General features: G+C 46.0%; 1 protein-coding gene across 1 annotated transcript in view; it reads left to right on the top strand.

Annotated features, from left to right (window-relative positions):
• The window catches only part of LOC123351594 (sodium- and chloride-dependent betaine transporter-like), a 47,326-nt gene extending 30,802 nt beyond the window's left edge, over positions 1-16,524 (top strand). The window contains exons 3-4 of the mRNA XM_044991056.1: positions 6,169-6,338; positions 16,244-16,524. Of these exons, the coding sequence (XP_044846991.1) occupies positions 6,169-6,338; positions 16,244-16,405 (332 nt within the window). The 3' untranslated portion in view covers positions 16,406-16,524. The remainder of the gene's footprint in view (positions 1-6,168; positions 6,339-16,243) is intronic.
• The last annotated feature ends 204 nt before the right edge of the window (positions 16,525-16,728 follow it).

Raw genomic sequence — 16,728 nt, 5'->3', positions numbered from 1 at the left:
CTTCTTGCCCCATAGCAAACAACACCCCTGCACCTTTCTCCATATTTAGGCATCTAAATAAGCGGCCTGAATTCCAGAAATTCTGAGCACCTGGAGAACCAAATACATCCCTGCTGTATGGAATTAGAGCTTCCATTTTAGTAAAGCATAACTGAACCTGGACTTGGCATGAGTAATTTCTGAAGAACAAAAATTCTCACCCCCCCCCTTTATCTCTCTCTTTCTCTGTCCCTTCCTCTGCTGGTCAAGGTGCAGTCTGTTTCTATGACAGCATCGAGGACATGATTGCTATTATCGGCCATGGCCGCTGATTAAGATGTGCTGGCAGGTTGTCACCCCTGGTGTTTGCCAGGTTGGTACAAACTATGATGAGGCATGTTTGTACAGGGATCCTAGAATCTGAGTGAAGAAGAGAATTTGAGAGGGGCACTAGTGTTTCATAGAATTGCTGTGGAGGAGCAGTAGCTTCTCTGTAGTTGAAGCTGGAATTAATTTCCATTGTAAAGCCTTGTCTTAGGTTTGGAAATTTCACTTAGCCTGAAAATTGGCATATTTATTCTGCAGGCAAAGGAGAACGTATCTGCAAAGCCTGAAGGGAATTGATCATTTTTGAATTTCAGCCCATTAAAGAATTACCGTGTTCTGAAATGTTCTCTTCTGTCTACATTTCTGTGACTCCCGCTAGTTCAAAAACAACTTGTTCCATAAAGTCAAATCACTTTGAAAATGCACCCACCGACTGTTTGAAGAAAACAGTTTATAATTAAGGAAAGATATTGACTATTTTTGTCTCGTGCCCAGTTTTGTTTCCATTGATTTCAGCAGATGGTATGGGCCTAATCCTGTTCCCGTGACCGTCATGACATTTGTTTGCCATTGACTTCAATGGGATCAGAATCAGGCACTATGGCCAAAATCTTCAACAGCTTGGATAGGCACAAATAGTTTTTGGAGCTGCCACCTGAGGGCTCCAATGGGAGTTGAAAACAATCAGGGAGTTTTCAGAGCTGCTGCTTGGTCATGCATGAGTTGCTGAGAGCTCAGTGGTTTGTGTGCTCTATAGGGCTGGGTGCAGGCTGAGAGCTCATCTTTCAATCAGTATTTTCAAAGAGGGCCTTGGGTGCCCCAGGGCTGTTCTCAGAGCTGAAAAGTCAGTCCTGTCAGAGGCATGACTAAGCCAGGAGTCACCAGAGAAGGTGCCCAAACTGCAGCCCCTGATTGGCTGCTCCAGAGTTTCTGCACCCTGACTACAGAGAGCTTACAGATAAGGACCTTCCTCCTACACATACATTGGAGAGAGAGGGAATTTCCTGGAGATTTAGAGGATCCATGTTGTAGAGGGCAAGGCGAGGTAAGGATTTGGGTAGGGGCTGGAAAGGTGGGGGGATAGGAGGTAGAAGAGCACTGAGACTCACATCCCAAAGGTTCAGGGGAGGGGAGGGGTTGATGAATGGAAAACAGCACATGGGGGAGGGAAAATTCCAAAACCAAAAAATGTTTCAAAACTCAGTTAAGGCTGGTAAGTAACAGCAGTGTACATACCTGTTGCAGCGCAGGCGTGCGTGGACAGAGCTCAGCAGTCAATATGATTGAAAGCAAAGTCATTTATTTCTCTCCAGCATGCTCTTATATACAATTAAAATCAAGCAATCAAGCAGTTGCTAATTGGTTAATAAAATACACACAGGCACAACTGTAACTTCATTGGGTAATTACCATTCTGTCTAACCTTCTAATTTATTATCCTGTTACTGCCTACCAGCAGATAAGAACTAGCCTCATCCTTGAAACTGCATATCTAGCTTCCCACACTCTCACCAAAACAATCCCACACCTCCCCCCTTTTCTCATAATAAAAAAGGGAAGGCACAGCAAAACATTCCCAGCTCATAGCATCACATTACTACAATCTATTACACAGCAAAACTAAAAGCAAATTTAAACACCAGCTGCCTAACTAAACCGTAACAAAATCTTCCGTGGTTCCCTAGCCTCCTACATTCCTCCCCTCGCTTTCTCAAGCGCTCCGGTACAACAACAGCAGCATAACCTTGAGCTAATCTAGCAATACAAGCACCAGCATTCCCATTTGTCTGCTTGCGCTTAAACAGAACAAAAAATTACACAGAGAGCAGAGAAAATTACAGTCTAAGCCAGATTTTTCCTACTTCCATTACATTATCCGTTACAGGGGGCGGGACTGAAGAATCCCAAAACAACCTCAGAGCTTCATCGCACACATGGCTTCCACCCTGAGGAATTACGAACGAGAAGTTCAGTTCCGCTCACACTCCTAACGCCCAAATGAACAGAGCAGAAAAAACAACAGTAACCGGTTAAACAAAACAGAACCAAAGCTAAATAGTGCACCAAAACCAAATAGTGTTTCCTTAATCTATTAGGGCTCACCTTTAATCATGCAATTCTTAACATATAACACCAGCAGTACCAAACAAAGCAAACATAAATATAACAAGGGTAAAACAAATAAATGGTGTAAATTCTGCAGAGCTCCCCCGTTCATAATTGCTCACCAAACTGTGACAAATTTCTATTACCAATCCATCCCTCATGTGTCAGGTGATCAAACTGACACTGAGGGGGGGGATTCACAGCAGAAAACACAACATAAACCACATAAACATCTCAACAACACCACAACAATTCTGGCCAGAAAACACATGTCACAAACAAACATAAAACATAAAACATAAATGTAAACTCTATAAATAAATGCATGATACATTAAATGCTATGCAGCTAACACCAATTTTCTTTAATATCTAAAAAACAAAAACAAAACTACCCCTACTGGGCAAGCAATCATTACATACAATATACAAATACCCTTATTACTACCAGGCAAAAAAAAAAAAAAAGGAAAATTACATCATCAATTAAATCATTTACAGTAATACAATTGCATCCTGGCTTACTTCTAAATTCAAAGCTATTCACAGCTTAAGGGTTCTCACTATTAACTTCTACTTTTTAACACTAAAAAAAAAAACATCACCACTTATATGCCCTCAAGCCTAATACAATTACAAATACATAGCACTATATACATTCTTCAGCTAATACAACAAAATTATTCATAGCCAAACAATTACAAACTAATATCTTTGCCTAAATTTATACACAAACATTTCAAAAATACCAAAAACTTTACTCTTTAGCATCTTTACAAAAGATGCTCTAGCAACCACAAAATTAACTTTGTACTCTCCTAAAAATTACTAGCTTGTCTTCCAACAACAACCTTTCTCAACTAAATCACCATTCCAAGTATCCCCCTGAATATTTGAAATTCCTAAGCTTGTGCTCAATTACCTGTTCTGTCCCCTACACCCTCAAAAATTTCCAACCAGTTTTCTAAATTCTTTGTCTCTTGCCTGCCGCCTGGGCCCGATCCTTTTTTCTTCTCCAAATTCTTTGTCTCTTGCCTGCCGCCTGGGCCCGATCCTTTTTTCCTCTTGCTAAACCGTTCCTTTCATGAATACCAACTTATCCCACTATCAATTTAGCTAGGAGGGTGTACTTCTTAACTAGCCCCCACCCTTCTAGTCTCTGCTACAAGCAATTATCTGTACTTTCCCACCGTGGGGGCTACATTTTTATGCATAACATCTGCTTTCAACCTATCTATTTTAATATAGGCTACATCAAATATCAAGCAATCTTACAGCTACCAATAATTAGCACATAACACAAAATTTACAAAAATCTAATAAGGCTAACAAAAGCACTTTACATAAAGGTACTTTGGGTCACACAAATTCAAAGCCATTCTCCCGAGTTACCTAGATTTATGCCTAGTAACACCAACTCCTCCCCCCCTTGAGAATACTCAACAAACCTTTTGGCTGAGTTTTCTCAAACTCTAAAAACAAAAAAACAATTAGGCTCTAAAAAAACTGGGGTCAGTAATGGGGGGGGGGTAATATCATTTACAATCCAATTAGGGGGGGGCAATACATGCTAAAATTTTTATCCAAAACACAGGGCACAGCCTGTAAAATAAATCCCAAAATCCAATTAACATCACATTTCTCAGCAGGAGTCCCAAATTTCTTCCTGCCAGTGTACAATTCTTTGTTTCTTCACCAGGGTCAGTTCTCAATGTCTTTTTAGTCAGGAATTTCTGGACTTTGGCAATATCAACAACGTGAGTGTTTTTTCTTCTTTTCCACCACCGTCGTGGTTCAGCTTCTACGGGGGAAATAATCAGGACTTGGGGGCTGCAGCGGACGAGGGAGAAATTAGCCAGCACGTTACCTTGTCCTTTTGTCCTGCTATTTAAAAGCACAATGAAACTAAAAAATAATTAGGCCAATCATCAGTAGAAAAATTCTCCTGATGTGAAGGGGTCTTTTGCAATAAAATCATGGGTCCAGGCAGTCAGTCTCCTGGTTGCAAAATTGGCAGGGCTGCTAGGATCTTTGGGCAGCTCTTCCATACCTGTGAAAGGAGACAGCTAACACATTCCGTTAGTGCCTGGCAGGATTTTGCAGCTCTCATTAGCTTTTTTGGGCGGTTTTTCAGCTCTCATTAGTCTGAGCTGTGAGCAATATGTCCTTGACCAGGGCCAAAAAGAAAAGAATGAGCTGTCTTCGATTAACTCATGCTGTTCTTTTACTTTCCCTGCTTGGCTTCTTTTAAACTGTAAATCCTGTGTCAGAACACCCAGCTGTTGCTGCTCATACCGGAGAAGCATAACGGTTTTCCCGGCACTGTCCCAGGCTCAGACCAGCCAGCGTAGGATGCCTTCTCCGGGCTTCTGCCAAAACAACTTACTTGCTTGTAGGTCCAAACGACCTCCGGGGCCACGGCACGAGCCTCTGCCTGCGCCGTGCACTCCAACGTCTTCCCGTCCAGGGCTCGCTTCCAGTGGAGCACCTCCTCGTCCTGTGCCGAAGGCCGGTCAGGAGGAGCCTCCCCAACTCCCCCTCTCTTCTTAATAAGTGAATCAGTGCAGCAGGGGAAATCTTTTCCCCCTGTCGGTTCATAATGTGCAAATAAAGCTTCTGTGTTATCTTTTCTTCAGCTGATACAGCGGTACTCATATTAGCTGCTCTGCCCTTCTCCGCCGCGGCTTATAGCCGCCCTTCTCCTCCGCGGCTTATAGCCGCCGCTTTCCTCCGCGACTTATAGCCGCCCCTCTCCTCCGCGGCTTATAGCCGCTCTCCTCAGGGCTCAGGTGCGCCTCTCTTTTCGGACGCCCGGGGGCTTCTCCAGCACTCCCCGCCGCAGCTCCTCTGCTCGCCTCTGGGCTCAGGCTCCTGGCCGTTCGCCTCTGGGCTCAGGCTCCCGACACTATCATCATTCGATACGAGTCACGTCGAGGTCCGGGGGCTTCTCCAGCACTCCCCACCGCGGCTCCCAGCCGCCCGCCTCTGGGCTCAGGCTCCTGGCCGTTCGCCTCTGGGCTCAGGCTCCCGACACTATCATCATTCGATACGAGTCACGTCGGATAAGCACTCCCCGCCTCTGGGCTCAGGCTCCTGGCCGTTCGCCTCTGGGCTCAGGCTCCCGACACTATCATCACTCGATACGAGTCACGTCGGGGTTAGCCGCTCACCTCTGAGCTCAGGTGCGCCTCTCTTTTCGGACGCTCGCCTCTGAGCTCAGGGCTTCTCCGCCTGGGTCAGGCCACCGACACTTTCATTCGATACGAATCACGTCGGGGTCACCATTTGCTGCAGCGCAGGCGTGCGTGGACAGAGCTCAGCAGTCAATATGATTGAAAGCAAAGTCATTTATTTCTCTCCAGCATGCTCTTATATACAATTAAAATCAAGCAATCAAGCAGTTGCTAATTGGTTAATAAAATACACACAGGCACAACTGTAACTTCATTGGGTAATTACCATTCTGTCTAACCTTCTAATTTATTATCCTGTTACTGCCTACCAGCAGATAAGAACTAGCCTCATCCTTGAAACTTGCATGTCTAGCTTCCCACACTCTCACCAAAACAATCCCACACATACCCATCACAATATTTCCAACTCCCAAACACTTAGGACCAAGAATATAACTAGGTAAGGAGATCACAAATCTTCTACTGCTTATACATCCCTTGTCAGGAACCGTCTCTCACCACCTGTTTCTGACTCACCATGTACCCACCTGCTATTCTGACTCACCATGTTCTTCATTCCTCAAGCGACCTTCCTATTTTCACTGATCAAGTACACCCCCCTCAAATACAACAACTGGTACGTGTACCCTCCGTGGGGTACGCTCTGGGCTGGTTGATGGCTCTCTCTTCCATGATCTGCATTCCACTCTACGTCATTTGCATCCTGCTGAAAACCAGGGGATCACTAAAGAAGGTAAAAGAAGGTCTAGAACTTCTAGGTCACAGATTCAAATCCAGCCCAGGTCATCAGTGACTAGAGACTGTGAGTGCTTCCCATTGGCTTGTGTGAAATGAATAGATGGTCTCCATCCAGTACAATAGAACCTCAGAGTTATGAACCCTTGGGAATGGAGGTTGTTCATAACTCTGAACAAAACATTATGGTTCTTTCAAAAGATTAGAATTGAACATTGGCTTAATAACAGCTTTGAAACTTTACTATGCAGAAGAAGAATGCTGCTTTCCCTTTATTTTTTTTAGTAGTTTACATTTAGCACAGAACTGCACTGTATTTGGGTTTTGGTTTTTTTCTCTGCTGCTGCTGCCTGGTTGCATCCTTCCGGTTCCAAATGAGGTGTGTGGTTGACCAGTCAGTTCATAACTCTGATATCCGCAATGCTGAGGTTCTACTGTACTAGTATGAAACCACCTCGGCAACTGGCCCTAATTGAACCTCTTGTTGAGAGGCTTAGAAGAGAGGTCGCAGATGAATAGAGATGTGGGGAATAAAGTACCCTCCTGCTCCCAGAGGTGGTCACTGTGGATCACATTTGAGACACATGAGTGGGACAGTGGGGATGAAGATAGTCCTTATGCTGCCCATGCTGTCTTTGATCTGTGGCACTGTCAGTACAGCAGTTTTCACGATTGTGAATGTCATTCAAACAATTCAATGCGTAGCATTTCTTTAAAGGGATAGACATAGAGGAGGGCCTGGTTCACTGAGGCCTGACACCGTGTTCGTTGGTTACATCTTTGTAAAGTGGCCATAAGTTAGAATGGGAGCAATTTGCACTAGTGTAAAATGATGACACGAGATGCAGGGAAATGGAGAATCTGGCCCGAACTGTTTGGAAATGCTTCCAAAAGAATATAGTGACTCAATGGTGTGACCAAATAGAAATGTCTCCTAACATCTACCTTTCCTCTATAGGCACGTGACCATATCTGTCAGTTCTTTCCAATGCATCCCTTTTCCTGTCAGCCCTTTGATTCTCTAGCTGAGTGTTGTGATGTGATGAGAATGGAAGGAGCTGTGTAAGAGAAGGCTCTCTTGCCAATATCATTTGAGACCATGAAAGGATAGGGAAAAGGCCAGTGTAGATGAATGGAGAGATTTGGAAGGAATGCAGAGAGAAACCAGAATTGTGCATTTGGCTGGAACAAGTCCATGGAGAGTTTTAAAAAGAAAGAGGAACGTTTTGGACTGGATGCTGGAGAAAATGGGGAAGCAGCAGGGTCATTTGAAGCTGTGGCTGAAGATGATGTGTTGATGTTTTGTGGGACAAAGGTACTTTCATTTGGTAGCTACCAGTTTATGGGAGCCCAAATCCTGAAGCCCTTACTCAGGCAAAACTCCCAGTGACTTCATTGGAAGATTTGCCTGTATAAGGAGTTATGGGTCCATAGTCAATGGGCGATACCCAAAACAGTGGTCAGGATCGCCTCCTCACAGGATGGGGCTCAGAGGAAGACATCTCAATGAGGACCTCCTTGGCTAAGTCCTCCCCTGATCATTCCGTCTGGGTGGCCTGGCATTTGCCTACTGCAGAATGACCTGCAGCGGCTGTCGCTACACTGGGAAGGTTCTCGTGAATTTGCTCAGCTCCCAGGGGATCAACAAGCACCTCGGCCTGCCTGGAGCGGGTCAGATCTGCAGTTCTATGTGCAACCGATATGCATGAGTATGATGATGCAAGGCAACCATAATGCTGACTTAACCGACTAGTGGAGGATTCCCCCAATGTGGCACAGAGCTGTCATAGCAGCATCTATCTCTACCCTTCCCACTCTCTGGTGCAGAGAGTGTTGATGGAAAAGGGAGTTTGACTGAGGCAATGCTATACTCCGTCAATGCCTGGCTCCCAGAAAGGCCCCCTGAGGACACAGGCTTCTGGGCTTAAATTTCCAGTGGAGATCAGCTGCCCCCAGGATTAGGGGGAGTGAAGGTGGCATAAAGCACCCTCCTGAGTTGTGCCAAGTGCAAGTCCTGGATCAGACACTGGCTCTTTACCTCTGATCTTCCCCTTTCTTCTTACCAGTGTCTCCCCTGGCCAGGGCTGCCCCAGATAACTCTTCACAAGGTGTATTACCTAGCCCTGCCCTGGCCTAGGCAATCTCACCAGGGTCAGTATGGGCAGGACATATGACTTGCTCCCAGTCTATACAAAGCTGCCTTTTCCCTGCCAGTCCCCTCTTCTTCCATCACAGGGATCCTGAACTTGTGGAGAGCCTTATGCAAGGTTCTAAGATGTCTGTGTGGGAGGTGGGGGTGGGAAATGGGGCCATGGAGGTGGCCACCCCCTATTCCAAGATCCACACACCCTAGGTTACTTCCTTGTGAAGACCTGGGGAAGCACAATCTCTCCCCTTTTGTCCCAGTTTGAATGACAGCTCAGGCTGATGGAAATGGAAATGAATTGGGGAGGGTGGAATGTAACTCTGGGGAGCTGGGGGGAGTTATTCAAATCTCGCTAAATGAGATGAGTGGAGAGGAGAACCCTGCAGTACTATTGCATCAGGGAAAAAAATGGGCTCACAATGTCCTTTCCAGCTCAGTCACCTCAGGGAAGGTGAATCCATGCCCATGAGGCTCTTATTTCCTGGCTAGGAACTCTAACTTAATTAGAAGTGACAGGGTGTGTGGCAGTGCTGATTAGTGCCAACCTCAGGTGCCTAATGAGTTACAAGGCAAAGCCCCATTCAGAGGAGAGGGGGAGAAAAGCCTTGAGCAAATGGGGAAGGGAGGAAGGCAGAGAAGACAGTCGAGGAGTGCAGCCTCCTGGATTGGAAACAGCACTGGGAGTCAGAAGACCTCCTTTCTAGTATTGACTACATCTGTGCTCTTAGGCAAGTGACTTGGTTTTACTGGCCCTCTCTGCACAAGGAAAAGGGTGCTTTTATCAGCTGGACCAGCTTTATGCAGTTGAAAAGGCCCTTAACACCTGGGCCTGGTCTACACCAATTTTGTAGCAGTATTGCTATTTTGGCTAGGATTGTTGTTTTTAATTGGATTGGTTATACTGGTACAACCCTTTAATGTGGATGCAGTTATATTGATATAAAGGTGCCTTTTGTGGGCATACCTTAATCCCCTTCCCACACTGGAATAAGCTAGACTGGTATAAGCACTTTTATACTAGTGGAACTGTTCTTAGCTTTTAGCTGTGGAATCTCCTGAGCCTAGTGGCGCATGAGGCAACCCATTTTCCCCACTGCTGTCTGTCCAGAGCAAGATGTTTGTAGTCTCCATGATGGTAACATCATTTTCAGTCATCCTGCAATAAGTCATTCATTGTCCTCCATGCCTTCTTTTCCCCCCAGGAAGGAACCAGTTTAAGACATACCTTGTGCTTATGCCACGTGGTTACCTGATGGTATGGCCAAACCACCGTAGCAGTCTCTGTCTGATCACAAAGGTCCTAGTGGATTCTCGATCACTGACAATTTTTAATTCAAGATTGGATCTTTTTCTAAAATGTAAGTTCTATGGCCTGTGTTATGCAGGAAGTCAGATTAGATGATCACAGTGGTCCCTTCTGCCCTTGGCATCTATGAATCATTGAGTCCTCAGTCTGCTGACCCATGTGATGCAACACTTCCACATTGGTTACATGATTTTTCTAGTGAGTTCCTTAAATTCTTTTTAAGCAATGCTTGTGGAGTGCTTTCAGCATCCTCTTGTGTACTTCTGCCATCTGCCATGTTTCTGGGTGCACAACAGAACTGTACAATCTCATTTTTGTGTGTAGATGTGTCTTACTCTTCCAGATGTTTGACACATGGGAAAATGATCCACTGGCTTTGCCAATGCTTGCCTTCACATCTTTAGGGAGATGGCCATTAGCAGATATTGTACTTCCAAAATAGATTAAGTCATTAACTCTTTTGTACTCTTCTCCATCAATCACACATCTGCCCGTGTTGATAGCATTCTCTCCTGTCTCCATGATTTTGGTCTTCTGTATACAGATACAAAATCCCACTTTGACTGCTTCTGCTTTTAGGTTCATAAAGAGTTTTTCATTCCATCCCAGTTGGTATCCAGCATGACTATATTGTCTGCAAAATCTAAGTCTTGCAGCCTATTTCTTGCCTAAACAATACCAGTGTTCTCGTCTTATCATCACAAAATCTATGACAATACAGAAACCAAGTGGAGAAAAAATGCAACCTTGCCTTATGCCAGTAACACTCTTAAACCATTCTGTCTTTCTACTTTTGGTCCTGATGCAACCTTGTCATACAAAGCTTTTATCAAATTAACTGTCTTCGCTGGGATTTCATAGTGTCTCAAGATCTTCCAGAGGGCATCTCTGTGCATGCTATCCAATACTTTCATAAAATCAAGGATGTTAAAAGCTATATTCTTCTGGTATTCTAAGCCTTTCTCAATGAGTCTTCTCAAGGTGAAAATCTGTTCTGAACATGACCTACCAGATTGAAATCCAGCCTGTTCTTCCCTGAGTACTTTATCAATAGCAGTTTTCATCCCATTCAAAATGATAATACAAAACACTTTCCCAGATACAGCTAGGAGTATCACCCTTCTCTAGTTATCACAAATAAGCTGTTCTACCTTTTCAGGGATTTTGCAGATAACACCTCTTCTCCAATCTTTGGACAGGTGTCCCATCTCCAGACCTCTGCAACTGCCTGCACATGTAATTCACCATCACTTCCTCCCCAGCATTTAACATTTCAGCATTTGTTTTACCCTAACCTGGTGCTTTAGCACTCTTCAGCTGGTTTATAGCCTTAGTTCCTTCCTCCGAGGTGATTACTTGTAGTGGTATAGATAAGACCGCTACGTCTTCACATTTCTCAGTATGTGTTAATGGTTCTGGCTGGTTTAGCACAGCATGGAAATGTACCATCGAACGGGCACTCTGTCCATCCTTTGTGGTTGAAATCGTACAGTCTTGAGCTTTTCTACACAATTCTACAAAGGTTAGAGCAGGGGTCGGCAACCTACGGCACGCGTGCCACCTTTGGCACGCGAGCCAATTTTGCCTGGCATGCAGCTGCCAGCCGGGGTTGCGGCTGGCTGAGTGAAGCAGGGCCGGCGGCAGGCGCTCCCCCCTCACCGCACTCAGGTTCTGCGGCTCCCGGGAGTGTGAGCCGCCAGGGCATGGGGCCCTGAGCCTGCTGCAGGAGGGGCGGCGGCGGTGGCAGCTCACACTCCCGGGAGCTGCAGAGCCCAAGCATGGCGAAGGGGAACCGGGGGGTGCATGAGGCCCGCTGCCCGCATGCATATGCTGCAGGAGCCCCCCCCCCCGGGGGGGCACCCGAGAGTGTGAGCCGCCGCTGCCCCTCCTGCAGCTCCCCCCATCCCACCGCCTCAGCACTCTGCGGGGGAGGGGCTGTGTGCATAGCAGCCCAGCAGCATGTTTTGCCTCCACGTAGAGCCAGCCTCTCACCGGCATGGGCCTGGTAAGGGGAGTCCTGGGGGGCAGTCAGGGAGCTGGGGGGGCTAGATGGGTTGGGAGTTCTGGGAGTCCTGTCAGGGGGCGGGGAGTGGTTGGATGGGGCGTAGGAGTCCCCGGGGGTCTGTCTGGGGGTGGGGGTATTCATAAGGGTTGGGGCAGTCGGGACAGGTAGGGAGTAAGGTCCTAGGGGGGCAGTTAGGGTGGGAGGGTCTCAGGAGGGGACAGTCAGGGGACAAGGAGCAGGGAGGCTTAGGTAGGGAGTGGAGTTCTGGGGGGCAGTTAGGGGCAGGGGTTTCAGGAGGGGGCAGTCAGGGGACAAGGAGCGGGTGGGAGGAGGTTGGGGGTTCTGACCGGGGCAATCAGGGTGGGAAGTGGGAGGGAGTGGATGGGGGCTAGGGCAGGGCTCTCCCCTCTTTTTTGATTGCTGAAAGATGGTAACCCTAGGCAAGGGGGGAGCCAGGGGGCGCATGGGGGCTGGCACCCACATACATCCACTGCAGTCTACTGGCGCCCCTGGGCAGGAGGGGCACAGCTGCTCCCTGCCAGCAGTGCCACCACCGCCTTTGCAGGGCTGCTGCCCCCCTGCACCACGCTGGCTCCTCCATGGCTGGAGCTTGCTGCTGCTGCAAGCAGGACGCTCTGGCTCTCTGGTGCCTCCGGAAGGTGGCTCCTCCCTGCCGTGCTGCTGCAGTGGCCCAAGCCCAACAAAGCCAGTGAGTGGACTCCGGGTGGGGGCCACCTGGGTGGGGTTGGGAGGGCTCGCAGGGGGGCTGTGCACCCTCCAGAGGAGTTCAGGGGGCAGGGAGGGGGGAACCTGGTCTGGGGAGCAGCCCCTGGGCACAGCTGGCCCCTGGGGTCTATAAAGGCTCGTTGGGGATTTGCCCCTCAATGAACCGATGTGCAAGGTGGAAGTTTCACCTAGGTGGCAAAATATCCTTGCACCGGCCCTGCCCCAGGGGGTGCGTGCACCCCAGGTTAAGAACCACTGCACTAAACTGATAAGATCTGCATTTTAATTAAATTTTAAATGAAGCTTCTTAAACATCTTAAAAAACTTGTTTACTTTACATACAATAATAGTTTAGACTTACAGAGAGAGAGATCTTCTAAAAATGTTAAAATGTATTACCAGCACGCGAAACATTAAATTAGAGAGAATAAGTGAAGACCTGGCACACCACTTCTGAAGGGTTGCCGACCCCTGGGTTAGAGCATTGAGATGTCAGTTGTTTAGATACTAGAGAAAGCTTTTTAGAATCCTCTCTCCTATGTGCCTCCACGGTGTCTCTTGCTTTATTTTCCATCCATTCTCTAAGATCTCTTCTGGCTAATCTTTTAACTTCCTTGCTTCTGTCCGCATATTCTTGTTGCAGAATAGTTCTAATATTGCTGTCTCATTCTTGTCGCTTTCTCTTCTTTAATTTTTTCCTCTATTCAGCTAGCTTCCATGTATTTGGTTGGAGCCATTCTTGTTTCTTAGATAGTCTCATCCCACATGGTAGTCCTGGATGCATCCTCACTTGCTTCTTTGAAAAACTTCCGTTGTTTTTCTGTCATCCATCTGTGTCTTTAACTCTTTAAATCTATTGCTAAATTGCATCTTGAAATGTGCCTTCACTTGGATCTACTAACTTTCTAGTATCATACATTCCTTCTGCCTTGAGTGTTGTTGTTTTTTTTATTTTTTTTATTTTTTTTAAGTTTTATTTTGATTGTCCCAATAACAAGATGGTGGTCACTTCTGATACTAGCACTCCTGTAAAGCCTAGTGTTCAACTGTGATCTTCTCTAGCACCTGCTAAAGGCAACATGATCAAGCTGTTTCTGGGTGAAGCCATCATTTCATCTCCACGTCAGTTTGTCTTTCCTTGTGTGAAAATGCATAGACTGCATAGGACACAGAATTATAAAAACATTTTCCATTGTCAGTCTGTTCTAATATGCCATTTCTACCCATAATGTGCTCAGATCCAGTATTATCATAGCCAACCTGTGTATTTAGATCTCATATAGAGATAACAATATCATATTTATTGATCTTGCCAAGGACACTCTGCAACCTTTCAGAGAAACAATCTTTGCCTTGTTCATCACAATCATTTGTCAGGTGCATAACACTGAACAAGTGTGACTTTTGCTTGGTTTGTCATAAAGCAAGCGTCAGTATTCTTGAATGTGCAGATACCTATTCCTTCGGTGCTGCAGTAGCTTCCTTGCTAAGCTTAACCTTCCCAATGTTTATCATCTTCTCTTCAACCATGCCTTCCAATGATAATTAGATGGGTCCAGTCCACCTCATCTCAGTCAGTCCAGATATCCTTAGGCCAGAGATTTTCATTTCTTGATAACTTGTGTCAGTCTGCCTGTGCTCTGAAGTGATCTACCATTCCAACTCCCAATTCTTGACTTAGTTTTAGCTGTGAAGATACCCCATTTCAGATTAACAACTTCCTTGCGGATTTGATTCTCCAGCATCAGAATGTCAGACGGATTTGCTGGTTGATCAGTACTATTTTGTCTTACATCCAGCACATCATGGTTCTCCACAGTTGATATTTGTATTTGCAAATCTATGACAGATTCATCTTGTCTCCAGGATGTTTCTGTAACAGAGCATTTTTGTGAGACCAGTGGACTGCCTTTAGTTTGGCTCCTACCCTTTGACCTTTCTGTCTTGGGTGACCTTACCAGGAGTTTTACACCTGCCAACATAACTCTCAGGGTATCTGGAGCACACAAGCATATGCACCACATCAAGGTGCAGTCCCTGGGGAAACTATAGCTGTCCTCACACTGGAGGGGTGGTTATTGCATTAACAAGACCGATATCTGCACACAAGTTTTACCACTTTAATTATAAGACTTCAGCTACCTAGTCTACAACACAACCAGCTTACACAACTGAAAGAGGTTAAACTGTCTGCTATTAAAGGTATATGGGGGCCTTTGTGACTTAACTTACCCAGCTGTAAAATGGGAATGATACATATCCACCTTTGGTAAGCATTTTGAGATCTACAGCCAAAAAGTTCCTGTAGATGCCAAATATTTTATTATGATGTGTTAGTGCTAATTTATAGTGTGCTCAAGTGACTGATTTAGTCAAGTACAGATAAGGGATTTTTGTGTTTACCTCTCACTTTATAAAATGTCAGATATAACTTACATGGACTTTTAAACTGCCTCTTTATAAAGAAGCTTCCAAGGACTTGGATTGGAAATGCAGGAAGGGGTCTGTCCACCAACCCCACTCCCCGCCAAAAAAAAGAAAAATCCTCAATGAATATTCTGATTTTGAAATGGAGTTTCCCTGACTGTGCTTGTGCCCCTCTTTCATTCACTGCCTATGAATATTTTAAGCAATGCAAGTACTGGCAGCAAAGCTCCAAGGAACAGCATGCTGTATTTAGAGTGAATATTGCTATATATTCATGGAAAGCACATTTCTGATTGGTAATTGTGACTATTCACACCAGCAAGCTGACTCCCAGAGTTCCACTGGGCCAATCAGGAAACACAAACATTGTTACCTTATGTGTCCAGTTAAAAACAGCTCAAATTCCAAACATGGAATCACAAACAAGCTACAGGCCAAGAACTATGCCAGAAATTACTGGATGAATATTTTTTAGTAAATTAAAGAAAACAATCTGTTGGCAGGCAATTCACAAACAGAGAGAGAGAGAGAGTGTGTCAAAATTAGTTATATAAATGAGTTAATTGCTCAGCCCTGTTTGTGATACGGTCTGTAATCATGTGATCAGATGAGTGGTGTGTGCTGAGCCAGACAGTCAGGGTAAAAAGACACATGTAGCTATGAATATCAATGTCTGTTAGAAAAGTGTTTTGATGCTCAATGAGTCTGAAAACCAATGAGAAACACTTTCTGGTAGTCCCAGGGAGTGCAGGGTCTTTATTATCAGCCCTCCGAATCAGATGAGTTCAGAGGAGCCACAACTCCCATTGAAGGCAGCGGAAGGTGTGACTACTCAGCACTACAGACAAATTAAGTCACAAGGGGCTTGTCTGAGGCCACTGGAGATGTGAGGCAGAACCAGGCATAGAACCCTTGTGTACTGATTCCCATTCCTGTGCCTTAATCAGAAGACCATCCCTCCTCCCATAAAATACATTTCTAGTGCACCTTGTGATACATGTCCCAAAATGTAAACAAATAGCAACACTGTACGCCTGGAGGTTGAATAATCATGGATGAGAACTGGCTAAAGATCAGAAAAGTAAAGAGAGAGAGAGAGAGAGTGTGTGTGTGTGTGTGTGAGAGAGAGAGAGAGAGAGAGAGAGAGAGATGGAGGAGAGGAATGGAAAGTGGAGAGGATTAGCTCTCTGAAATGCCTTTGCCCACAGCAATTACTGTGGATTGCTATTGGGTGTCAGTTTGTTTATCAGTTTAATTAACAGAGATTCCCTCCGTCTGCCTGTCTCTCTGCAGAGGCTAAAGCAACTCACTTCCCTAGCAGAGGACTTGCCTCAGCCAAAGAAGCACGGGGCTAGAGTGTCTGAACCATTGGAGAGCCCCAAAGCAGAATACAGGATCTCATCCCCATCAGCTACGGAAGTGCTCATAACCACAGAGAAGGAAACCGACTTGTAAAGCATATGGGAAAGGATTTCGCCTTTGCATTCTGGTCATAGGCGTGTGCAGCACATTTCATTAGGGTGTGCACCCAGGGAGCCCCGCCCAAGCAGGGCCGCCCAGAGAATTCAGGGGGCCTGGGGCAGGGCCGGGTCTTTGGCGGCAATTCAGCAGCAAGCCCCTCTCGGAGGGAAGGACCTGCCGCCGAATTGCCGCCGAAGAATGAAGCAGCGGCAGTAGAGCAGCCTAAGTGCCGCCAATTGCGGCTTCTTTCCCCCCCGCCCCTCCGCTTGTAGCACTTGTACTCACCGGGCAGTGCTCCAAGGCTTCAGCAGCGGGTC

Source organism: Mauremys mutica, chromosome 1 (genome assembly GCF_020497125.1).
Source record: "Mauremys mutica isolate MM-2020 ecotype Southern chromosome 1, ASM2049712v1, whole genome shotgun sequence".
NCBI classification, from domain to species: Eukaryota; Metazoa; Chordata; order Testudines; family Geoemydidae; genus Mauremys; species Mauremys mutica.
The sequence above is the reverse complement of the archived record's forward strand: the minus strand, read 5'-3'. Positions and strand labels throughout refer to the sequence as shown.